The 27,044-nt window shown below is 37.2% G+C and overlaps 2 protein-coding genes across 4 annotated transcripts in view; one reads left to right on the top strand and one right to left on the bottom strand.

The window, feature by feature from the left end:
- Window positions 1-27,044, bottom strand: part of GIGYF2 (GRB10 interacting GYF protein 2) — a 149,387-nt gene that overhangs the window by 71,679 nt on the left and 50,664 nt on the right. For 2 of the 3 annotated variants that reach the window (XM_044241863.1, XM_044241864.1), the window contains exons 6-8: window positions 22,026-22,137; window positions 16,414-16,525; window positions 15,524-15,564 (exon numbers count right to left, since the gene is read on the bottom strand). In XM_044241863.1, the coding sequence (XP_044097798.1) occupies window positions 15,524-15,564; window positions 16,414-16,525; window positions 22,026-22,137 (265 nt within the window). The remainder of the gene's footprint in view (window positions 1-15,523; window positions 15,565-16,413; window positions 16,526-22,025; window positions 22,138-27,044) is intronic. The other variant, XM_044241865.1, reaches the window with a different exon arrangement.
- On the top strand, window positions 40-9,388 carry KCNJ13 (potassium inwardly rectifying channel subfamily J member 13). The gene is made up of 3 exons (XM_044241866.1): window positions 40-147; window positions 6,320-6,795; window positions 8,610-9,388. Exons 2-3 carry the CDS (start codon window positions 6,336-6,338, stop codon window positions 9,230-9,232), a joined length of 1,083 nt encoding a protein of 360 aa, XP_044097801.1. The 5' UTR covers window positions 40-147; window positions 6,320-6,335; the 3' UTR covers window positions 9,233-9,388.

Below are 27,044 nucleotides of genomic sequence, written 5' to 3'. Positions count from 1 at the left end.
CAGAGGAATGTGAACTGTAAACCCAGTCCAAGAAGAGAACTTACAAGCTAGACTTGTAGATTAAAGTTACCTTATCAAAAAGACAGACTCCGCAAGTTTCCTCAAGACCTACCTGTGCAAACACAGGCTGACCCAGCAAAAGAACTGGTGAGTACATGAAATAATATTCATTCTTATTTCTTTCCTTAAGGGGAACAGAGAAAGAAATTGAGTGGCAAATAGGGACAGAGCCAGACATCGCCAATAGATTTTTAAAACAAAGATACTACCTCTAGAGTCATACATTAAGATTCTTTATGCTTTTTCCTTAAATTTTGAAAACGGAATTAATAGCCCATGTGAGAGCGTTACTAGAAATTTTCCTGTTTTATTAAATGAATACTAATTCCACATTATAATATGGAAATCAGTAGAAAGGAAAGGCCCTAGAAAAAATACAGTGGCTTTTTTGTTTTTATCCCCCTTCCTTGGCTTTTAAATATATATATATAGATATCTTTCTTTTGGAAGGGATTAAAAAAACCAACATGAGTGTACAAGAACAAATGAGCCCCCCCAAAAAAATATTTTTAAGCCATGAAAAGTGATGAATACTTAATTTTAAATGTCTTTTTAAAGCCAGTACTACCGAAATTAGTAGATGCTTCTACAAATAAGAAATTAAAATAGAAAAGAATCTCTGAGCTTATATAAGAGAGTTAGAACTCACACTGTTTGCCCCAGTTATAGAGGGTAAGAGAGATGATTCTAAGACTCTAAACAATCAGTTTTTACACCAGTTATAAGCAAATACATAGTAATACTGTGATCATTTAACATCTGTATTTATAGCCTATTATATTAACTGTTTAATATGAACTACAATACCACCTTACAACATGGCAATAGAAAATATGCAATTTTAAGTGCTACAAACCAAATGAGAAAAATGAATCCTAATTTTCACAGCCACTGAAGCAGCCAAACTATCATTTTTATAAAGTATTTTTTTTTAAGTCTGTAAATGAGCAAATACTTTACAGCCCACACACAGAGATACAAACAAACCTTCCTAAGCTTCAATTTTATTTTCTACTGGGATCAGTTTGTGAGAACCATATAAATACAAACCAAAACAAAAACACATTCAACGGTATTTGTACACCTATAAAGATATGAAAACTACTTGGAGAGAAAATCTACATGTATCAGGCAACAATAATGTAATTTTTAAATACCATACAAGCAGATGTAAAACGACATAGGAGAAAAAAGAAAAAATATCATCTAAAAAACCTCTGTCAGTTGAGGGAAATGAAATTTTTAAACTTACAGAGTTTTAAGAGAGCATGTTACTTAATTCCCTTTCGTCTCTCTCTTTTTTTAATATAAGAAGGCTGGCCAAGGAGATTGGGTGGCTTGCCCAGCTGACACGGCTGTGGAACCAACAGAGCCAGAGCAGGGTCCGCTAGATTCCCCACCTGATGTTCATTTACTAACCCATACTGCTTACATGAATGCAAAAATGGACTTATTCAAGATAATCCATTAAATGGAGATCAAAATCTTATTCTCTCAATGACTCCACCCCACCACACAACCTAAACAAGATTGGCATGTACATAAAAAGGAGATTGCTTCACTGTTTTGATATTAGCCTTGACATTCCTGTTCACAGGCTTTTCCATGTATTTAGTTAGCTGCAAGAGAAAAAAAAAATTTTTTTTAAATATTTTATTTATTTATTTGACAGAGAGAGATCACAAGTAGGCAGAGAGGCAGGCAGACAGAGAGAGAGGAGGAGGAAGCAGGCTCCCTGCTGAGCAGAGAGCCCGATGTGGGACTCGATCCCAGGACCCTGAGATCATGACCTGAGCCGAAGGCAGTGGCTTAACCCACTGAGCCACCCAGGCGCCCCGAAAAAAAGAAATTGTTGAAGCCTATAGTGACTGTTACAAAACTGTAGGTAACAAGTAATAACCCTCAAAAAGCCCAAATGATAATACTTTTGTTAGCTATAATATATACAGAAGGGCTATCTCCCTGAGTAATGAGTTTTAGAACTTAATAAAGTAGGTTGAAAATCAAGAGTCAAGGAACTTTCCCTCCCCCAAAAAACTACCGTGAAACAATCAGCAATTAGTAGCGTTCACCAGGACAGTGGTTCCCTAATTGCAGTAAGCACTAGGGTACAAGGTAAATGATGGGCATTTTCACATAGGCAGGAAGCAACAAACAACGAAGGTGAAACTAATATAATGTTACATACCAATTTCACCTCAAAAGAAGAAAAAAAAACCGTAAAGGACAGTGCAATGGTTTACAATCTTTTGAAGGCAGACTATTATCATTCCTTATTATATCCTTATTATATCTTCTTCAAGTGTCAAAATGCATTTTCTTTTATAAAATTAGTATGATACGTTCTAAAAATTACTTTCTCACCTGGCAAAATACAAATTTGGAAATGCTATGTAGGAAGTCTCCTCTCCACATTTTGCTTTAATTTGTACTGGTTTATAATATCCAAAAGATTAGACTATGTAGTAATTGTAGTGGTGCCGATCTTCAAATTTTATGTCTTCTTTAACTGAAAATACATTTCTTATCTACAAATCATAGGTATAAACCTAAACACTCCTAAAGACCAAATATTCTGTAATGACTCTTAAACAATTAACTAGTCAAATGGAATGTAGTATTATTCACAAAGGCTAACCAGGATCAAAATGTCTACTTTTTAAGCAAAACATTACTGACTCTGAACTCTGGACTTGGTATGGAATTCATGAACACTTACTACCTTTGGGATCCTAGGAAACTCACTATGCTTCAGCTTATCTGTAAAATGGGAATTAAAACGGTACTTACTATTTCAAAATTTAAGGAACATTAATAATAATAAAGCAGCCAAGACTGAAAGGTTACTTTGCACCAGGCATTGCCTATGGGCTTCACATGAGTTAACACAAGTAACTGGCATAATTCCTGCCACATAATAAGTAATACATACTGGCTAATATTTTTAATCATTACTGTCATAAGAATCATGTATGGGGTTAACAATGATTTAAGACAGATACCTGAGATAGTTATGGGGACCAGAAGAACATCTACTAGCAATGCTAAAAACATGGCCGTCAAAGACTATCTTATGAAAACAATGTCAGTCATCTTGGGAAAGATTTTTTCACCAAACTTTCTAAACAGCTTCTTGTAGTAAGAAAATTAACCTGTTAAGTTAGCCAGATGTTGATAATACTACAAATAATCTAAGGCCCCCATCTGCCTAGTGTATGTTTCTAATCCTTGGTGACATCATCTAGAAAACGGGACAATAATGTCTATCTTGCTGGAGCACCTGGGTGGCTCAGTCAGTTAGATTTCTGAATCTTGATTTTGGCTCAGGTCATGATCTTAGGGTGAGATCTCTCTACTGAGACTCACCTCTGGTGTGGGGATCTGCAACCATGGCAGGGGAGGGGGTGTGGTCTGCTTGAGGATTCTCTCTCCATCTCCCTTTATCCCTCCCCCCACTCTCCTCCTCTCTCAATAAATATTTAAAAAAAACCCAAAACTATCTTGCTGAGATACCAAAGAATTAGAGATAATGCAATATAGAAGGTACCTAGCACAGTGCCTATGAAAATTTTACTATTGCTGTTGTTGTTTACTTTCAAAACAATAGATAAGGTCTCCTAAAACACTTAAAAATCTAACAAAATGAGTCATTAAATAGCTTTGCTGAGAAAAAAAAATACACAAAAGATAATGACCACTTGTTAGAATAATGAATTATAAAGTATTAATATATATAATGACTTTATAATATGAAAATAAAATGGTTATCTCTATGGTTACTCTAAATACACTTTAACCATTATCCCAGTGTTCCATGAGTAATACAATCTGAAGAAAATACAAGAGAATGTCTCTAATATCACAATACGTGTTAAATTAGCCTCAGGGGAGGAGGGAAAGTATATACCCAGCTGGCCAATGTCCAATACCAGTATCACAAGAAGGCCCACAGCCCCAAAGTCTCTAGAATGGGAACGACTCAGCAAGCACAAGCAACAAGCTGCTCCAAAAGCCTCTAGTCTTTAAGTGCCATTGTCACACAAAAAGTAAGGAAGGGAATACACAATACTCTCCAGAGCATCTATTTCTGAGGGAAGCAGCTAGGCAGAGTCAAATGTAAATTCCTAGCACTGTCCTGTGGCAAAAAGAAAGGGAAAGCATAGCTGCATCTTCCATTCTGTTCCTGTGAGGCTCCACATAAAAGTCTTAAGACAGCTTTGATAAAAGCAAGAATCAACACACAGAAAGCATACCTTAGACTTCTTCTCAACACAGAGAAAAGCATACCTACTGTTTTATAGTTCAACTGTTTACAGCTAAAAACCAATTACATTAATTATCTTTTAAAAATTGCCATGGGAGGGGGGTGCCAGGGTGGCTCAGTGGGTTAAGCCTCTGCCTTTGGCTCAGGTCATGATCTCAGGGTCCTGGGATTGAGTCCCACATCGGGCTCTCTACTCAGCAGGGAGCCTGCTTCTCCCTCTCTCTCAGCCTACCTCTCTGCCTACTTGTGATCTCTCAGTCAAATAAATAAACTAAATCTTTTTTTTTTTTTTAAGATTTTATGTAATTTATTTGACAGAAAGAAATCACAAGTAGATGGAGAAGCAGGCAGAGAGAGAGAGGGAAGCAGGCTCCCCGCTGAGCAGAGAGCCTGATGCGGGACTCGATCCCAGGACCCTGAGATCATGACCCGAGCCAAAGGCAGCAGCTTAACCCACTGAGCCACCTAGGCGCCCCAAATAAATAAACTAAATCTTTAAAAAAAAAATTGCCATTTGGGGACACCTGGTTGGCTCAGCTGGTTAAGCGACTGCCTTTAGCTCAGGGTCTTGATCCTGGAATCCCGGGGATCAAGTCCTGTATGGAGCTCCCAGCTCCACGGGGAGTCGGCTTCTCCCTCTGACCTTCTTCCCTCTCACGCTCTCTTCTCACTCTACCTCTCTTTCTTTCTCAAATAAATAAAATCTTAAACAAACAAACAAACTTGCCATCTGGGGGATGCCTGGGTGGCTCAAGTCATGATCCCAGAGTCCTGGAATCAAGCCACAGATCAGACTCGGGGAGCTTGTTTCTCCCTCTGCCCCTCCCCACTTCTTGTGTGCACACGCACGCACGTGCTCTCTCTCTCTTGCTCTCTCCAATGAATAAATAAAATCTTTAAAAATGTTTTAAAATTGCCATTTGGTGCCTTAATGGTTATTTTAGTTCATTAAACTTGAAGCTTTTTTTCCTGGCTTACTTACTCTCAAAATCAGTGTTATTGGGACACCTGGGCGGCTCAATCGGTGAAGCATCTGCCTTCCACTTAAGTCAGGATCCAAGGCTCCTGGGATCAAGCCCCACATCAGACTCCCTGCTGAGCACTCCCTGCTTGCTTTCTCCCCAATCTGTCCGAGCTTGTGCTGTCTCTCTTTCAAATAAATAAGTAAAATCTTAAAAAAAAACAAAAAACAAAAAAAAAAAAAAACTAGTATTACCTAGGAATCTCCACCTAGAATCTCTTATTTTTCCAAGAAAATAATTTTCTCCTCACCCCACAATCTAATCAGAATCTAGAATATTCAGAGGATGGCAATCCATTAGACATGGAAAGAATCCATGAAAATGGCTGCAAAGTGACAAAAACAAAGCCTATTCATAAAATTTTGAAGAGGCTAATTAAAAAGCATACATTAGAACTATGGATCTCTAAAAGTTTAGTCCTGTCATAGGGCAGAGTTCAGCTTCAAAACATCTGCAGGCAGTTTAACACTACATTTTCAAATGATTTCTAGTTATTTACAGAGAGGAGCACATACATTTAACTTATTTCTTTTAGTCATGAATTATCCATAATTATTAATTATGAAAAATTGTTATTTACACAAATATGTTTAGTCAAACCAATAAATACTTTATGTCTGGAATTGCACAAGAAAGAGACAAGGATGTCAAAGAGACACAAACCATAACACCAACCTTCAGTGATTTTGAAATATACTTGGAAATGTTAAAATGCCAAACAATATTTTAACAGTCATTCAAGGAAACAATAACAGACAGCCTAAGGCAAGCCATGATAAGGTAGCAACTGAATGGCTTAGTCAATAAATGCCCCCTTCCGTGAAGAGAAAAGAGAGAGAGCTGTCAGACTGGGAAAGTTTGCCCAGTAGCCAGGGAAGCATTCCAAAGAGAGCAGCAAGTGAATGAGGTCTCAGAATTTATTAGTATTAACTGTAAAACAGTTAAGAGCTTACTAATTTATTCTTGGTTTCAGATAATTACAGCCTGAAATGGATGGCAGTAACTGCAAAGTTATTGCTCCTCTTCTAACTCAGAGCTACCGGAGGATGGTCACCAAGGACGGCCATAGCACACTTCAAATGGATGGTGCTCAAAGAGGTCTTGCATATCTGCGAGATGCTTGGGGAATCCTAATGGACATGCGCTGGCGCTGGATGATGTTGGTCTTTTCTGCTTCTTTTGTTGTTCACTGGCTTGTCTTTGCAGTGCTCTGGTATGTTCTAGCTGAGATGAATGGTGATCTGGAACTAGATCATGATGCCCCACCTGAAAACCACACTATCTGTGTGAAGTACATCACCAGTTTCACAGCTGCATTCTCCTTCTCCCTGGAGACACAACTCACAATTGGTTATGGTACCATGTTCCCCAGTGGTGACTGTCCAAGTGCAATCGCCTTACTTGCCATACAAATGCTCCTAGGCCTCATGCTAGAGGCTTTTATCACAGGTAATTGTTTTTGTTCTTTAAAAAAAAAAAAAAAAAATTACAAGTGGTTTGGGGAGGGGATTCAGTTATAAGCAACTGTGCTGTAGAATAATTTAATTTGCACTATTAGCAGGTAATGTCGAAGATTGAAAAAGAAAAGTCTAAGGGCCAAATGAGAGGTGACATTATAAGAAACCTGACTCTACACTTAAATTTTACCTGTTGGAACTCCTTAAGAAAAAAAAGGACCATTATGACACTAACTTGCAGCAACATCTTACACCAAAAAATATTAACAAGAGGTCTAAAAAGCATTTTTCAGAGAAGCTAAATACTTCGTCAAATAAGTGGATAAATATGTTAAATGCATATTTTGACAATCATTTTACCTAACAGAGAAATGTTTATTTTTTTCCCCTTTACTGGGTTAGAATATCCTCCTCTGAGTTTATCAGTTCAACATTTATTCTTCATCAGTGATCCCAGAGCACAATAGTCAGCATTATATTTAGAGATCAAGTAAGTATACACATCCTTACTGGAAATATGGTTACAAAGATTATGAAATTTTATTTATAAACCCTGATAACACATTAGACTTTCCTCTAATTAAAGTAGGGCTAGTGTCACTTTTATAAGTGATATATATATAGTTTAAAAATCAAAAAACAAATAAAAAAGAAGACCTGGCTTTAACACATTACACAATAATATTCTGAAAAAGTTAAGTGAAGGGCCAAATGAAGAACAATCTGGAATGAAGTCCAGTGTGCTGCCAATTGGCTCTATAATTTGTAACAAATCACTTAACTTCCCTACAGGAATTCTTAAACTAGGTCGGTCATTAGATAAAAATTAGGGGATCCATGAAATTAGGAAAAACTTTAATCTTTTTCCACTAGCCCCTAATTGAAAATCGTCATGTCCTTCTACTACAAACAGACAACAAAAAAACAATAGTATCAGCAATATTGGTAACTTTGATACAAATAGAAATCACAGATATTTTCGTATCCCACTACAGTACTTCAAAAGTATACTATTAAACCCGCCACTATATTTTATTGTTTAATGCATTAAAAAAGCACAAATAGTACTATACTAGTTTTTTAAATGTTCAACTCAATTTCAGTGTATTTTGCTACCTTCATATGTATTTTATGTTTATGCACTTAAAGCATAATTCTGAGAAGAGGTCCACAGATCTTTCCAGCCTGCCAATAAGATCTGAGGGACTGAAGTAGTTAAGAAATCCTGACCCACAGCTTGGGGGCACACAGAAGATGCACTTTGGAAAAGTACACTGAAATCACCACAGAGCCAGAGCCTTCTAAAATAAAAAGAGGAGGGAAGGTTATATAAGTTTCAGAGATAAAAAACTGCTCAAAATGTGTCACTCATTCTACTGGTCCCCTCCCTACCCCAAAATCATCCTATTCTCAATCTAATTTTTACTTCAATTTGAAACAATATCATTACAAATGAAATTCATTTATTTTGTTGCTTTTTTTTAAGTGGGGGCAGAAATGTAATAAATGACCATTCTTACACTTTTTAAGAAATGAGAAGACGAAGTTACACTTCTATGTAACAAAATGAATTCTGCTTAACCCTTTTGAAATCACAGCTTTTAAACAAGGATGTATGTACATTGTGAAAAATTCTTCAGGCAAATGAGACTACCCAAATTAATGTGTTCATCAATTCTTGACTCACTTGGAAGGCATGGCATCAAAAAATGTATAACTATTTGATACATCCTTCTCATTCAGAAAAGGTATTCATATTTTATTTTAAGTGTTCGTTCTAAAAAAATTCAATGATTTCCAATTTAGGTGCCTTTGTGGCGAAGATTGCCCGGCCAAAAAATCGAGCTTTCTCAATTCGCTTTACAGACTTAGCAGTAGTAGCTCACATAGATGGCAAACCTAATCTAATTTTCCAAGTGGCCAACACTCGACCTAGCCCTCTGACCAGTGTCCGGGTCTCAGCTGTACTCTATCAGGAAAGAGAAAACGGTGAACTCAACCAGACCAGTGTGGACTTCCATCTTGATGGCATCAGTTCTGAGGAATGTCCATTCTTTATCTTTCCACTAACCTACTATCACTCCATTATACCATCAAGTCCTCTGGCTACTCTGCTCCAGCATGAAAGTCCTCCCCACTTCGAATTAGTTGTGTTCCTCTCAGCAATGCAGGAAGGCACTGGAGAAATATGCCAAAGGAGGACATCCTACCTACCCTCCGAGATCATGTTACATCACTGTTTTGCCTCTCTGTTGACCCGGGGTTCCAAAGGTGAATATCAAATCAAGATGGAGAATTTTGACAAGACTGTTCCTGAACTTCCAACTCCTCTAGTCTCCAAGAGCCCAAACAGGACTGACCTGGACATCCGTATCAACGGACAAAGCATGGACAATTTTCAGATCTCGGAAACAGGACTGACAGAATAAGATGTCTTCATTACACCCTATTTTTTAATGTATTAAATATACACAGCCAGTTATGCAGCTACTTTTTCTTCATATCTCATGTTTTCTCTTTTTTCAATGCTGATTACATCTCTCCGATTACATCATGGTAATCAAACCTGTGCCCATAAAAATGGCTGAGCTAACAATACACACATTCTGGAAATATAACATTCTACCTTACAAGTTTGTATCTGTGGTTATCTGCTGAAATCAATGCATCTCAACATGACAGATATTTATACATAAATATTGGTGGATTTATAATAAAGTGGTATGATACCACTAATGAAGGTAAAACAGGACAATTAAGTTTAACACAGCCAAACTCTAAAATCAACCACAAATCTCTCATTTTCATCTGCAAGTTGAAGCAGCAGTCTTATCTTAAACCTAGCTCCCTGGGTAGAATGATGTTTCACAATATTTAATGAACATCCTTCTAAAACTGTTATTTTTTCAAGACAACAAGATCACTCCTCTGGTTCTTCATACTACAAAACTGGAGTAAGTATTACCCCCTTAATTTTTTGACATCTAAGAACAAAAATTTACACACAAAAAACCCAGCAAAGTATAGATTTATACATAGCTCTAAAAGCATTTCAGCATGATACTCAAACACATGCACATATTCATGTATTTGTGGTAGAAACTGATCAGATCAAGTAACAGATCCAGCCTGAATGAAACCAGTAAGGTGGTATTTTTGTAAGGAGATGCAAAATTCTATCTACTATAAAGCCACCTTGCATAAAAATCAAATAGTGATTTAAAAATTATAATCAATGATTCATTTGAATGGCTTCTGACCTAAGTAAAAACATTCCCTTCTTACCTATGTAAAATTTATGTATAAATTTCTTTATACAATGGTATAAAAAAAGACACCCTAAGTAACTCATAAATGCAAATATATTTAAGTTTTTGTAGTTATAAAGGTTTAGTTACATATTAAATAGGAAAAACATCTCCAATAGATAAATCAAAAAATTGGGCAACAAAGTACTTTCAAACCCAAATTCCTGTTTCCAACTTCAAATAGTTTTTTCTACAAACACAAAATGAGTGTTTATTCACCAGTAGGAGGTTGGAATAGATAAACTCTATTATTTCTTACCAAGTCTAATACTCCATGAAAATTATGCTCTCTCTGCTTCAATTTTTATTTTACATATAGTTAGATGAACTCTTCCCCTTACCTCCAGTTTAATTTATAACCATTCTCTGCATACTTTTAATTTTGATTAAAAAAAAAAAAAACTGTCCTCAAAGTAAACAAAAACCAAAAAAGCTTACCCTATCAGAATTCAAGTAGGTTCATGGCTGCTCTTCTTTTCTGAATTCCCCTTATTCAGGTTTAGTAGGAAAAATGAAAGACTTAACTCTCCCCATTAATAACGATCCAGCCAGGAATCATCCCATGAAATAAACACGAGCCTAGTAAAGGCAATCAGTTGTGAAGAGTAGGACAGAGCAGCAAGTCACATTTTTCTACTCTTTGATGAAAAGGAAAAGAAAATAAAGTACTCTGGAGTGCTCTAAGAGCAATAACAGCAAAAAAAAATATCAAGGACACAGAAACTTAGTAATTGTAAACTTTTGCTGTTTAAAAACTTTAGGCATTCTTAAACACTAGTCAGACCAATAGAATTTTTTTCCAACCCAGAACTGTCGTTAACACATACAGACAGCAGAAATTCTTATTTCTATAATAAAGGAACCAGATTCATCTAACCTGTAAAAATAAAGTAGTATCAAAGATTTACATGGTATCTTTTTTCCTAAGAGCTGTACATCACTTACGCAGATCACAACTCCACTACTTAAGTGAAGCTGCTCAAAGTAACAGAAGGAAGTGAGCAGATCCAGGAAAAGTCTCTCCACAGACCCAGCATGTTCCCCATCCAAGAGACAGAACTCCCAAAGTACACTATGTATATATAAGCTCTGCATCTGAAAATTAGATGTGACTTCTCTACACACACCCAAAACAACTGTGTTGATACACTAATGCTACTTAATAAATGTTTTTCACAAGTAGACAACTAAGAAATGCAATCAAAAACTTCTGTCTAGGTAGTTGAAAGCTTCTGAAAGCACTGTTCATGATTCTTTCACTTACTTCAGAGAATCGCAGTTTCTACATTAAGGATTAAGTTTTCTGCTAAGATATCAGTATCCTTTCAGGAGAAGGGAGTGCAAACGCAAAGAGGGGTAAGTACTGGGAGGTGGGAACAGCAGCTCTAACTCCTGGTTCTCTAGCTCACTAACCTTGGAGCCCAGTGATGCTATCTTGGGCACATGACTAGAAGACCACATTGGAATTAACTTTACAAGTGCTTTAGGAGGGCGCCTGGGTGGCTCAGTGGGTTAAGCCTCTAACTTCAGCTCAGGTCATGATCTCAGGGTCCTGGGATTGAGTCCCGCATCGGGCTCTCTGCTCAGCAGGGAGTCGGCTTCCTTCTCTCTCTCTCTGCCTGCCTCTCTACCTACATGAGATCGATCGATCTCTCTCTCTCTCTCTCTCTGTCAAATAAATAAATAAATAAAATCTTTTAAAAAAAAATGCTCAGGAAACCAATACAGATAGCATGACAATCCCAACAAACTAGATAAGTAATTACTAAAAATCATAAGGCCTAGATCTATGCACATATAAGCCTATAATACCTACTGCTAACAGCAGCCTTATAACCAAAAGCTGCTATGTCTACTTTAAAGAATTTCACACCAAAATGCACTAATTGATATCACACTGGGCTGAACCTACTGGTATCAACTAGATCAATTTTTATTTCTTAATGATCTTCCAATTTCACCCTCACAAAATCATACTACAAGATTATCACCAGAACTGATCTCTCCCTCCCCAGCCATCAATTCCTACTGAATAGCAATTATAATTCCAAGGTTAGAGGCCTTCTCCACCTCCACATTTCTCCCTTACTGTGTTCACAGAAAATATTCAGGATTCTTGCCCAGATGTCTGTAAACACACCCATTTCTCTCCAAATAAAAAGTAAATATATGATATGAACCATCTCTAATTTTAAAACCAACAAGTCATTCTGGAAACTTTGGTATTCTGGAACATTTAATACTTAAATTATCTTAATTTGATGTCATAGCACATCTCACAACTGACCAATATATCACCCTGTCCCAACCAAATTACTTTAGTACTGCCGTTCTTGAAGAGTGCACAATACAATTATGAGATTTCTTTAATCTATAAATATTTTCAACAAAAGAGGATTACTTATAAAAAGAAAGTCTCAGAATTATCAGCATAGTTAATACAACTTGAAGTGAGCATCTTGTCATGAAACATTCAATAAAATCCACTATGATTTATTTGAATATATGTATGTGAAACTTGCCCTGATATTTTAGTAAGAAAAACTTTCCTTATATTCTTAACCACTTCACATCAACTTGGCTTTATGGAACTCATCTTTTAAAAGATACACCTACAGAGGCAAAGGAAAAAAACCTAATAGAGTGGTTGGGGAAATAACCCAAACTGAATAAATATAGTTAAAATAACAATGAAAAAGGAACTTTACACTCTATCCAAACCACCAAAATATGACAATGTGTCAAATAGTTAAAACCAAGCTATTGTCTTAACAGGGAAAACACTGCTTTCCCAGGCAACCCAAATCATTTTCAGACAACTCTATCAGACCTTAAGATTGTGTCAAGTTTCTGCCTCCTTAAACCTGCCCTTTATATTCATACAGATCAAGTTCAATTCCTCTTTTATGACTGTTAAGTAAATATTTGCAGAGAGTAACCCTAAAAACCCTCCTCCCCAACCCGTCCTGCCCATACTCTTGTCTGCTGTGTAAACAGCTCCCCTTTCCTTCATGCATCCCCCATCACAGGAGGTCAAATGTGCCAAACATCCTACTCCAACATATGGATCCCTTCCAGGTGTGGCCCCAGTACTGCACACAATACTTAAGCTGTCCTGTGTCAACATAAAAGACAGCGGGCGTCCCTAGCGCCTGCCTCATGAGGACACTTTAGTCCTAGTAAATGCTGCGCTCGGCACCATTCTGCTGCTGGTTTAACACTGAGCCCGTAGTGCTATGACACCATTACTCCAGATCTTCATTTCTAGAGCTTATGCTAGAACTGCTTGCCATTTTCTATTGTTGAACTTCCATTTGTTTTTGTTTTTTTTTAAAGATTTTATTTATTTATTTGACAGACGGAGATCGCAAGTACGCAGAGAGGCAGGCAGAGAAAGAGGAAAGGAAGAAGGCTCCACGCTGAGCAGAGAGCCTGATGCGGTGCTCGATCTCAGGACCCTGGGACCATGACCTGAGCCAAAGGCAAAGGCTTTAACCCACTGAGCCACCCAGGCGCCCCTAAACTTCCATTTGATTAGACTTGATCTCTTGTTCCATCTTAATTCTGATCTCAAGTGCTACTTGTGCCATTCTACAGCTAACCCTCTAAATACCGAATGATTTAAAAATCTGATCACACACCAACACTGTCATCTAAAGAAAAGGAATATTTATATAACACCTAGAACAAGGCCTATCACAGGAATAGGAATTCAGTAACTGTTGAACAAATAAAGAGGAGTCCATACACTCTTACTTAATCCTAAAAATTCTGTAAGGCATTCTACCTCCATTTATTAGAGACTACTAAATATCTGAGAACTTAGATTACTGGTGTTCTTCTGACCTGAAACCCTATATTCTTTAAATTACCCCTCATCATCTCTCCTATTCACTGGCAAAAGTACTGTACCAGACATGGATGGGAGCAGAAGTCCTAAAAACCGTCCCAAAATAATATTTATCCAATAGTCTACAATACAAGTAAAGCCATTCAACTAACAGTAAGTTATCTACCCAGACTTCTAAATTTCGTGCTACACTCAATATAAATACAATTGACCATTCCCGATGCCAGGTTAATGAGAAATTTAAACTACTGATCTGCTAAAATGGATTTGATATGAAAACAGTGATGCAAATCTGACTGTTTTAATTACTAGTGTTAAAAAAATTCACAAATCACTCTGTGCTATTTACATACTTAACACATTTTTGAGAAATGTTTATTCTTGTCAGATGTAATCATGCTGTGGAGAACTTTTCTGGTACTTCTGGGAATTTGGAACTTGCATGTGGTTTTTATAACGCCAACATTACTGTGAATCAGCATTTTTTTTCCTCTCAGACATTAACACCTACTGGCAGTTTGGAAGGTAGTACCTTTAATCAGTCAGAAAGCCCATCTTAACCTTTAGATTCTTTAATTCTTTTTTTTTTTTTTTAATTTAACAGACGGAGACCACAAGTAGGCGGAGAGGCAGGCAGAGAGAGGGGGGGAAGCAGGCTCCCCACTCAGCAGAGAGCCCGATGTGGGGCTCGATCCCAGGACCCTGGGACCATGACCTGAGCCGAAGGCAGAGCCACCCAGGCACCCCAGATTCTTTAATTCTTTAACATAAACCACAATCACTGAAATCATGTTCTCTTACTATGCATCTTTTAAGTCAGCGGCTACCTTAACTATAATTTATTTTGACTGCGCTCATCTCAAAACAAGAAAAAAAGACAAAAAGATTATACATCCAAAAAAAAAAAAAATCAGATGAATAAAAAACGAAAGTAACTGGGATGCCTAAGTGGCTCAGTCGGTTGAGCCTCTGCCTTCAGCTCAGGTCATGATCCCAGGGTTTTGGGATCACATCCCACATTGGACTCCTTGCTCAGCAAGGAGCCTGGTTCTCCCTTTGCTTACTGTTCCCCCTACTTGTGCTCTCTCTCTATATTTCTCTCTGACAAATAAGCATAATCTTAAAAAAACAAAACAAACAAACAAAAAAAAAACTAGAGTAAGAATTATTCAATGCTCCCTGATACAAAAACAAGCCTTCTAGCATTTTCCTTCTTTCCTCTCACCCCATGAGATGTATCTACATTGGAAAAAAGGAGTTAAGAGACTGAATTTCAGTTCACCAGACAGTCTTAATAGAGAATATATGCCTCACAAAGAACACACAAACTTAAAAAGTTAAACCAAGTAAATCCTAATAGTTATGTTCATTACCCCTGGTTTCATACAGAAGAGCCCTTAAATAACCATGGAAGTACAAATGCAAGTGATGCTACAACCCCATCTACTGGAGAGGTGCAGGTAATGGAGTCAATTTTCAATAAATGGATCTTTGAGCCTTGTTACCAACTACTATCAATGAAATCCAGATAAAAATACTTCAAAACAGTAAGCAAGCCTTACCTACATCTTTTCGTCCTGGTTTTTCAAAACGTCTGTCACCTCTAGAAAAGATAAAATAAGTTTTCAAACAAGACTTGAGAGTAATATATAGATTTCCCATCTATGACACCCACTGCCCTATCTTGGTCCAATAGCATTGCTTTCTTTTCCAAATTATAGAACAAATGCATGGTTACTGCCTAACATTTGGAAAATACAGAAGAGCACAAAGATGAAAACAGAAATATCCACTATCTCACTTACCAAAAGCTAGATTCTATTGACCCAGAATTGTTCTTTTTATAGATTTTTTTTTAGATACATGATTTATTTTAGATACACACTATACATAGTTTCATATACTGCTTTAAAAATATATTTCCCTACATCATTAAATATTTTCAAAATCATCCTAACTTTAATGATTACATAAATATTCCACTGTGTGGATGTACCATCATTTAAGAAACCACACTGATATTAAGCTGTCTGGCTTGTTTCGAACTACATTGTAAACATCATCACAGTAGACATCTTTGTACACATAACTTTGTGCAACTGCCCTCTCTCATCCAACAGACATCACATAAAGTCATAAAGAACAGAGAAGATGCTTTGACTAACAGCAACAATCAATAAAATGTCAATTGTCAATGCTTCCAACTGAATGCTAAGCAAAGAGCAAATCTGATTAGCTATGAAATATCCATGCTGGCACTAAAACATGAACCTACTTATCTAGAATGTTTCTTCCTTTAAATAAGGATCATTTATATAGCTTGATACTCAACAGCATTTTTTAAATGAAACTGTGTAACTATACACAGAAGTACCTCCTCTGTAGAAAGCAGAAAAACATGTTTTTTTACACCAAAGAAACCTTTATACCAAGATCTGGATCTTTTAGTTACCTTTCCTCCCAGCTCTGTGACCTATGCATTTCCCTGCCACCTCCTCGACCAAACACACCCTCTACTTCATCAAAGCTTCTTTGGTAGAAACCACATTCACCTCTGCCTCTGCCTGAAAATAAGAAAACAGAAAAAATGATACTCAGATGTCAACTTTGGAACATATTCAACACCAAAGGTTAATCTCTGAAGTTCTGTTTCTACACAAAGAGAAGGTCTATATTTAAACATTTAGCAAGGCCTGATGGATCTTTACCTGAGAAACCAATAATGGCACCAAAGAGGCTACACCACAGGAGGTTTAGAGAAACAAGTTAGAAAGGGATATAAGAGTCCCAGTCCCAGGCCTGAACAAGAAACAGTATCAACATTCAGTTCTTTGACATAAAAGTTCAACAGTAAAATTCTAAAAAGATCAATAAACTATTACTACAAATTGGGTATTTATTGGATTGTTTTCAACAAAACTGAAAGATTTAGAGAGCTTGCAAAGAGAGCAGATAAAGTATAAAAGCCAAGCATAAATGTTAAAATAATTTATCTAACTCCACAGAAAGGCTAATTTCATAGGGTTTGTTACTTTGTGAACTAACCCATAAAGGATATTCCACAGCAACAAAGGCACTCTTTTCCCCTCTGCTCAAATCTTCAAATAGGAAAAGTATCAGGACCAAATATGAACCAGAGGTCTGGTGAGAATGTGCCAAATGCAGGGAGGTACTGAGAGGCTCTAGGTGTTCAAGGGTAAACTGGCTTTTACTGAAGGCAATGTGGTTAGATCTATCAAAAACTGACTCAACAATTCTAACTACAACTTATCCTAACAGAAATACACAAATATGCAAATAAATATATATTAAGGAGTTTGTTGCAATGTAAAACACCAGAAACGACCTAATCAATAAATTAATTCTGATAAAATAATTTGGGAGAACACTATGAAGCCACAGAAGATAAAACGCTGACATTGAAAGAAATCTACAACGATCCTGTTGAATGACAAAAGCATGCCAAAGACCAATACTTAAATAAGTAACTCCACTTCGGGCGCCTGGTTGGCTCAGTGGGTTGAAGTCTCTGCCTTCGGCACAGGTCATGGTCTCAGGGTCCTGTGATTGAGCCCTGCATCAGGCTCTCTGCTCAGCGGGGAACCTGCTTCCTCCTCTCTCTCTGCCTGCTTCTCTGACTACTTGTAATCTCTATCAAATAAATAAAATAAAATCTTTAAAAATAAATAAATAAATAACTCCACTTATACAAATGATAGAGCTGCAGTTAGAGTCTGGAAGAATGTACATCCAATTGCTAATCTAGGGGCAGAAAGCAAATATGAACTTTTAGCTTTATACTTTCTGTGCAATGTGAGGTTTTCTCAACTAACATGCACATCTGTATTCAACACACAGGTCAGAAAACTGGGAAAGGGTGGGGAGTCCAGGGCTGTACTTAGATGAAATCTTCGCCATCATCCATAGCGTGACTTCTTTAACAGTGTAAACCCACCCAAAGAAAAATGATGATGGGGGCACCTGGGTGGCTCAGTCTTTAATCGTCTGCCTTCGGCTCAGGTCATGATCCCAGGGTCCTGGGATCGAGCCCCGCATTGGGCTTCCTACTCAGTGGGAAGCCTGTTTCTCCCTCTCCCACTCCCAGTGCTTGTGGTTCCCTCTCTCGCTGTGTCTCTCTCCGTCAAACAAGTAAATAAAATCTTTTAAAAAAAGAAGAAAAATGATGACAAATCTTGAACAAAAGCATGAATGCATTCCAAAGCTAAAAACAACTGAGTTAAATAATTATTGCAAATATCCAGCAGGATTTCTATTTCTTCCTTAAAGTTTATCAAAACCTCAGAATATAGTTGTACCTTATACAACCTTATTATGAAACACACACAATTGTATCTGGGTAATCTTAGGAACAATGGGCACCCTTTTAACTAATCCAGATAATCCAATTCGTCATCTATAAAATGGAAGTGAGGACTAGGCTTGACCTATAATAATCTTAAAGTTATCTTCCAGTTTTGTCAATCTAAATATACATCAACTTAAGGTTGACTCCCAGTTCCAGTACCTCTCTCCTTAGGATATGTATACATTTTATCTAAAATCCTGAAACAGGGGCGCCTGGGTGGCTCAGTGGGTTAAGCCTCTGCCTTCAGCTCAGGTCATGATCCCAGGGTCCTGGGATTGAGCCCCTCATCGGGCTCTCTGCTCAGCAGGGAGCCTGCCTCCACCTCTCTCTCTCTGCCTGCCTCTCTGCCTACTTGTGATCTCTGTTTGTCAAATAAATAAATAAAATCTTAAAAAAATAATAAATAAAAATAAAATCCTGAAACAGTACAACGCAAACAAAAACTGTGGTGAATTCCCACAATGATGATTTTTTTAGGGTGAAAGTCCCCTCTTCTAAAGAGAACAACTTTCTCAGGTAAACCATTAAGTACATGGCATCCTGAAAACGAGTTTTATTTTGAAAATTTGAATAGAAAAAAGAGCCTTCAGGTTGCCAGAAAAACAAGCAAACCACAGACAAAGTATTTTCTGCCAGTTTTAACTAGCATCGGTACTGGTCCTCAAGGTATCAGACTCAAGTTTTATGAGTGGGCACACAAAAATAATCAGATTCTAGAGGTCTCCAGTTTGTACAACATAAAGAACAATATCCAAAGTACTAGGACCAAAATCATCTATAAATAAAGTTCTTATAAAGAAAAAGCAAGGGGCGCCTGGGTGGCTCAGTGGATTAAAGCCTCTATCTTCGGCTCAGGTCATGATCCCAGGGTCCTGGGATCGAGCCCCACATCGGGCTCTCCGCTTCGCAGGGAGCCTGTTTCCTCCTCTCTCTGCCTGCCTCTCTGCCTATTTGTGACCTCTGTCTGTCAAATAAATAAATAAATATTTAAAAAAAAAAAGAAAAGAAAAAGCAAGTATACATAACATGATGAATCTTTCACATAGCTAAGTATTTAAAGAACTGCCCTATTGTCTAAGATTTCATCAGATTACTTTGGGAGAATAAAATATACTTCCTCTAAAAATACACACACACACACACCCCACTTCATTTTAATGCTGATGAAAACAAGTGGCTGACAGCTATGTAGATTTGCTGTATTATTAAACATCTTAACCAGATAAAATACAAAGATGACAACTTTGTTTTCTCGCTCATTTGTTCGTTTAAATTTTAGTAGTTTATGATATTTAGAAGTCTAGAAGTCAGTGAATTTTCACATCAAAGTTCCTCAAATTAAAAAGAGCCAAAATAATCATCTAATTTTAGCTCTGCCCATTCTAAACAAAGCCATAATAATCATTACTTAACCAACAAATTAAAATTAAGTACTAAGTGAAAAAAACAAAACCAGATAATGGTCTTATGCAATCATTAGAAAAAGAAATCACAGTTCGGACAATAGTATAGAACTGTTTTTCCCTGGGGGCGTCTGGGTGGCTCAGGTCATGATCTCAGGGTCCTGGGGTCAAGCCCCACATCCGGCTCTCTGCTCAGCCTGCTTCCCCCTCTCTCTGTGCCTACCTCTCTGCCTACTTGTGATCTCTCTGTCAAATAAATAAATAAAATCTTTTTTAAAAAACTGTTTTTCCCAGAGTCCGTTCATTCACTGAGCTAGTTTCATGCCATGTGTTCACATCAATGTCAATTAAGTCACTACTTTTGTCACAGTATCTTTCTTGCACATGCCCTGTTTAAATTCTGATTGCAGGATAATATGTGATAGCCCCCTACTTCAAAGAAATCATAAAACAGGGAGAAATTTATCAATCTTTGTTTCTCAACACAGAACTTTTTAAAGACTGTTTGGAGAGAGTGGTTAGTATTTGCAGCACACAAAGTTGGTGATGCCTTGAAGTTCATAGAACAGCTGGCTTGGGTGCCTGGGTAGCCCAGTTTGTTAAGTAAGTAACTGCCTTCGAATCAGGTCATGATCCCGGAGTCCCGGGAGCCTGCTCCACACAGAATCTGCTTCTCTCTCTGACCTTCTCCCCTCTCATGCTCTCTCTTAAATAAATAAAATCTTTAAAAAAAAATTTTTTTTTAAATATACAGGATCAAAAACAAAAACAAAAAAACAGCGGGTTTGTGGGGCACACTTCTTGAGTTATCATCTCAGTAGGACTGATGGCCCTAAAGACCATAATAGGCAAAATTGCCTAAGTATGACCTCTCTTTCTGCTGCCAGCCCACCATAGAAAGTAGCAGAGCCATCTCCAAAACACCACCGCACCATCAAGATGCAGATCTCAGATGAATTCTGGACAAATGGAACCTAACTACATGTGGAAATCTGCACATAGAGCTTCTGAAGTACACACATGCCTAAATCTCACCACCCCGTATTCTGTTGCAGAGGTATTTTCTAACAACTCTTTAGGTTAAAAACTGGTGTTCTAGAGACTGACAAATTCAGAAGGAAAAACCATGACGCCTTGGTAATAGTACCTGGCCTACAGGTGCAGAACTTTAGTTAGCCTCTTCATTATTCACCACACCTGCAATCCCACATTCTGAACAGATGACTGAAAGCAAACTCTTCACAGGAATGCATAATCTCATATAGTCTCTGTAAAGATTAGATGTAAATGACTCTATTCATAAGGCATCAGTTTAAGAAAAAAGAATTTAGAGGGTTGCCTGGGTGGCTCAGTCTCTGAGTATCTGCCTTCAGTTCAGGTCATGATCCCGGAGTCCTGGGATCAAGCCCTATACTAGCTCCCACAAAGCTCCCTCTCCCACTACATTCCCCCCTCCCTGCCGCCACTAGTGTTCTCTCTCTCTTTATTTTGTCAAATAAATAAAATCTTAAAAAAAATAATTTAAATATTCCACACTCTTGATCATGTCAATCTAGGTGGTATGGTATGTGGAGACAATGGCATCTAATTTTGTAGATACCCAATTTTTCCACTTCTAAAGCACTTCTTCAAAAACAACAGGATGCGTTTAGGCTACTGCTATGACTTAACCACCTTAAGAAAGAAATGCTAAATATTTATATTACAAACATCTTTATGTTACAGAAAATCAGTGAACACGAAACAGAATAGACAGCAAAAAAAAAACCCAAGTAATATCAAAATAATAATTCTTCTGAGATATATCTATAAAACCATAGGTTAAATAAGTGACTGCTTATTATTTCTGCTCTACCTCTAAAACAGCCCAAGAACTGATGAGGCAGCTTTTCCTAAAGCCTCTCTTCTGGCTGGGAATACTCCTGGCACACCACCTTACACAGAATCTTGTGTCCTAGAGGCCTACAGGGACTTCAGTGCCTCACCAGCAGCCAAGACACTTCTGGGAGCTATGGCAAAGTGCAAGGTTCCCTGGGCATGAGGAATACGGATAAAGTTCTGCCAAAGTTAACTAGGACCATCTCAAATCCTTCACACTCAAGAATTACCCTTCTCTGCTCCAAATCAGGGGTTGTGGAACAGATACCCTGAAAAATGGTTCAGAAAACAAATGTTCAGGACACTTAGTATACAGTTAATGTCAAAGAACAGTTTTTTAAAAATCAAGTATTAAAATATGTTTAAAGTGACTTCTCTCTCCCTCTGTTATCACGTTTTCCACATGAATAAGCTCACCTCGCCCTCTTGAAGAACTTCGACCTCTAGGAGCCCCCACCACTGTTCCTCCTCCTCCTCGTCCTGTCAATCGCAGGACAGCAGCACTATTTACAGACATGGAAAAGTTTCTCTGCCAAAAAAAAAAAAGAAGAAAGAAAGGAAAAAAGAAAGAAAAAATGGATGAAACAGATCAAACCGTATGTTGCTCTTCCCCGTCTCCCACTTCAACTATAAAATGGCATCTCATTAAATACAAGCAATGGGAAACCGTAACTACACCACATCCTAAGATGATCCAAAACCTGATTTTACCTGTAAATCTCAAATTAACATTTCAGATCAACAAACACAAACCACCAATGCGTTGTACTATACTAGATTCTGTGAGGAAATACTAAATAATCTCTAATGTATCCAGAAACAAATGGGGTAAATATGCACTGTAATAGAGAAAACTTTTAGTAAAAGAAATCCGGTTTGAAAGGATTCTTTAACTAGTGAAAGGTGGAAACAAGAGATGATCACAAGAAATATGAATCAAGAGTAGCATAGTAAGGAGAAAAATCATCATTTTTGCCTTATTCTGCTCACTAACATGAATTAGCAACTCCAAGTAGTATTTAACAGAACGACAAGAATCATAAATAAATAAGTGCCAAATAAGAATCTACATAAATAAGATCAACCATCTTAACAGAGTGGGGAAAGGAATGCCTGAAAAAAAATGAACAAAACCCTAATCTCTCAGTCATAAGCCTGACTTGCATCCAGAGCCAATCTGGATAGGGCCAAATGCAGTAAGATAGTAGTGAGTGAGAAACCTTCAAATATGAAGAGGAAGACACAAGAACACAGGAAGCCCGGGAGCCAAAAATGTTTAGTTGACACTTCTGGATAAATGGAATACAAAGGTCTTGGGAAAAGAAGAGTAAGAAGCGATTTTTTAAATTGTAAACATGACTTATAAAAATATAAAAATCCTAGCTATTTGAAGGAAAAATCTGCAGTAGCATTTTTAAACTCAGAGAATGTTGGAATATATGCTTATTTGAATACTTTCTGTACCGTTAGAATCTCACAGACATTTGTGTAAAAATGCAGAGCTGTGGTACATGAAGAAAATGCAACTTGTACATGGCTGCAGCTAAGGGTCCTCGTGGCAGAGGGGCAAGAAGCGAGGCTTAAAAGTTGGATAGAAGAGCAGCAGGGTGGTTCAGATAGTTAAGCATCCAATTCTTGATTTCAGCGCATGTCATGATCTCAGGGTCATAAGCAAGACTATAAAGTCCCAAAATCTAGATTGATATATTCTAACACTGGAAAAACAAGAGTCCAGAGCTAACCATATTATGTATGCCAGGATCCCATGCAGATGAACGTATTACCAAACATGTATAAAATTCAAATGTACTTATCAATAGGATGTAGAGAAACTTGCATATGCCTTCCTATACCCTCACACAAGGTAGCTGAAAGTGCAAACTTCTATCATATCTGGAAGACAATTTCTCAAAGTGTATTCAAATGTCTATACCCTTTGACACAATTCTCTTGTAAAACATGTGAAAAATCACAAAAGCAGAAAGATGGTAAACTGCAGAATGGTTTGTAAAATCAAATTTAGGAACCACCTAAGTATCAATCAATGGGAGCTAATTTAAAAATCATGGGGCACTTGGCTGGTCAGTCCATAAGAGCATGCTACTCTTGATCTTGGGGTCATGAGTTCGAGCCCCACCTTGGGCACACACCTGACTTTAAAAAAAAAAAAAAAAAGGCCATCTACGTGTGGAATTCTATGCAGCTATGAGGTTGTTTAAAAAATGAGGCAACTCTATTTACTGGGTTGAACTCACCAATATTCCTAATATTCAACCAATTCTTAACCACAAAAACTGCAATTTCATATGGTCAACCAAATGCATAAAGTTATAAAGCATAGCAGTAGTAAGGAGCACAGAAAGACCAGATTGTCTGAAACTGAATTGTGGTTCCTTTACTCCACTTCTCTGTGCTTATTTTCCTCATCTAGATAAAGTGAATAGGAAAAATATTTACATCTACTTCATGGGTTGGTGCCAGCACTTAACATATGATGTGACAAGTGCTTACAACAGTATCTGACACATTAAAAGCTGAACAAGTATTTGCTATCATCTCCTCAATACATGTTTAGGTGAAAACAGTGAAGTGTAGAACTATGTGCACAGCATACTGTCATTTATGTTTATGCATGTATAAGAATAAATATGTAAGTAGTTATAGAATTATTAACTATCCCTGGGAGGAAACACAAAAAAATTGAAACAGTGGCTACTCCTGAGGAACAGTAGGTAGGTAGAATCAGGGTGATTCACACAACTGCTTTTCACTATGTGTGCTTTTTGAATTTTTTATATATATACATGTATCATCTATCCAAAAATAAGTAACTTTCTTTGATGTCAAATAAATAAAATACAACAATCTAAATAAGGTAGCAGTTATGTCATGCTTCTCAAACTGAGAAATATATACAAAGGAAATGCCAAACCAAAACAGTGATGAGATGTTTAAGCATCAATTTTATTTATTTTTTTTTAAGATTTTATTTATTTATTTGACAGAGAGAGATCACAAGTAGGCAGAGAGGCAGGCAGAGAGAGAGGAGGAAGCAGGCTCCCTGCTGAGAAGAGAGCCCGATGTGGGACTGGATCCCAGGACCCTGAGATCATGACCTAAACTGAAGGTAGTGGCTTAACCCACTGAGCCACCCAGGCGCCCTCAATTTTATCTCAAGAGGATTCCCCACTGAGCACAGAGCCAATCACACCTCCGATGAGACCATCACAAAGTCCAAAGCTTAATCGACTGAACCACCCAGGTGCCCCTATTTCAGCATATTTTATAAACAAAGAACACCAAGTGTCAGGAAGTTCAAAACGATACATTTTTAATGAGTCCAAAAATGGACCTTATGATCTTCTGTGACTACCATAATCACAGTATCTATCCAGACCTTATTAGCACTTTGAAATAAACCTTCCCATTATAAAAGCAGAATGAAGATTTACCTCCTTAGTCATTCCAAAGCTACTTTAGCTGTGTAGGTATTAGGGCAAACCTAACTTGACTCCTTCAAATTGTTAAAGAAGAGTTCCCAGCAGCACTCTGCTGAATAATCTCTGATTTTACAAAAAATTTGGCACTTACTAATTCTAATTTCTTAGAAGTGTTACAGGATGTTCCTGGATGAATCAATTACTCATTCTATTGATTAAAATATCTATCATGTTTTGGTAACTAAAAGCAAGTCCTCCCTACTATATTAAAAAGCTTTTCTGGCCCATTTAATCTCTAAGAAGTCTAGGAAATAATTAAAAGGAAACTAAAGAGAAATTATTAAAAATATATATAAATACCTTAAAAAGTTGCAAGATAATCACAAAAGGTAAGAACTGGTATACTAAGGCATTAAGTGAAATTTAAAAAATTAGGAAACAGGCTAGGATTAGGGTTAGCTTACATAAATACATACAGAGACTAGAAAAAGACTACTATCCAAAGAAAAATCAACAAAGACAAGAAAAAAAAAAAAACAAATGCAAATATCTGAAAAACGTCACTACACTGGGGAAAGAAATGCAAACTAAAACAATAGAAGAACATTTTGCCAAATTTGCAGAGAATTTTTTTAATAAAATTATTCAATGTTGGAAGTGCAGAACAATGCTTAATGTACATTATCACTTGTATAAAAGGGGGAAAATAGGGGCACCTGGGTGGCTCAGTGGGTTGGGCCTCTGCCTTCAGCTCGGTCCTGTAATTGAGCCCCCCGAGTCGGGTTCTCTGCTCCCCAGGGAGCCTACTTTCCCCTCTCTCCCTGCCTGCCTCTTTGCCTACTTGTGATCTGTCAAATAAATAAATTTAAAAAAATCTTTAAAAAAAAATACTTAAAAATGGTTTAAAAGGGGGAAGACATATTTAATATTTCCTTGCAAAAATATATGATGGGGGTGCCTGGATGGCTCAGTGGGTTAAGTCCCTGCCTTTGGCTCAGGTCATGCATGATCTCAGGGTCCTGGGATTGAGCCCCACATTAGGCTCTCTGCTGAGCGGGAAGCCTGCTTCCCCTCTCTCTCTGCCTGACTCTCTACTTGTGATCTCCCTCTCTCTGTCAAAAAATTAAGTAAAATCTTAAAAATAAAAAAAGTCTTGCATCTCTTTGGTTAAATTTATTACTATGTAATTTATTATTTTTTATTATATTGTAAATGAAACTGTCTTAATTCCCTTTGAGGATTGTTATTTTTAGCATATAGAAATACAACTGATTTTGGAGTGTTGATGCTGTCTGTACCCTACAACTGTGCTAAATTCATCTACCAGTGCTAACAGTTTTTTATGTGTGGGATTTTATGTTTTGGATTTTCTAAATGTAGGGTCATGTCACCCAAAAATATAAATAATTTCTACTTATTTTCCTGTTTGGATACCTTTATGTCTTTTTCTTGCCTAACTGCTCTGCCTAGAACTTCTAACACAATGCTGGCAATCAGTAAAGGCAGGTAACCTTTTCTTGTTCCCAATTTTAGGGGAAAAGCTTTCAGTCTTCCACAACTAAGAATGATATTAGCTGTGGGTTTTTCATAAATGCCGTTAATCATACAGATAAAGGTCCCTCAGTTCTCAGTACACTGAAGTCCCTGAGGTCTCAGTTCACTCTAAGTTTTATCAAGGAAGGTGATGAATTTTTCAAATAATTTTTCTGTATCAACTGAGATGATCAAGTGGTTTTTCCTTCATTCTATTAAGTGGTTTATTACAATGATTTCATGTTCTACCACCTTTGCATTCTGGGGATAAATTTCAGTTGGTCACAGTGTATAATCCTTTCAATATGCTATTGGACTCAGTCTATATTACTATATTTTCACAACTAGAGATACACAAGAAAAACAGACTGCAATAAAACATACTAAATGTTAACAAGTAATTTTCCCTACACGGTGAGTTTATGGGTAAGATTTTCTCCTTTATACCTTTCTGTATTTCCTA

The sequence above is a fragment of the Neovison vison genome, chromosome 3 (genome assembly GCF_020171115.1).
Source record: "Neovison vison isolate M4711 chromosome 3, ASM_NN_V1, whole genome shotgun sequence".
Classification (NCBI taxonomy): Eukaryota; Metazoa; Chordata; class Mammalia; order Carnivora; family Mustelidae; genus Neogale; species Neogale vison.
This window is presented reverse-complemented; position numbering and strand designations above follow the sequence as displayed.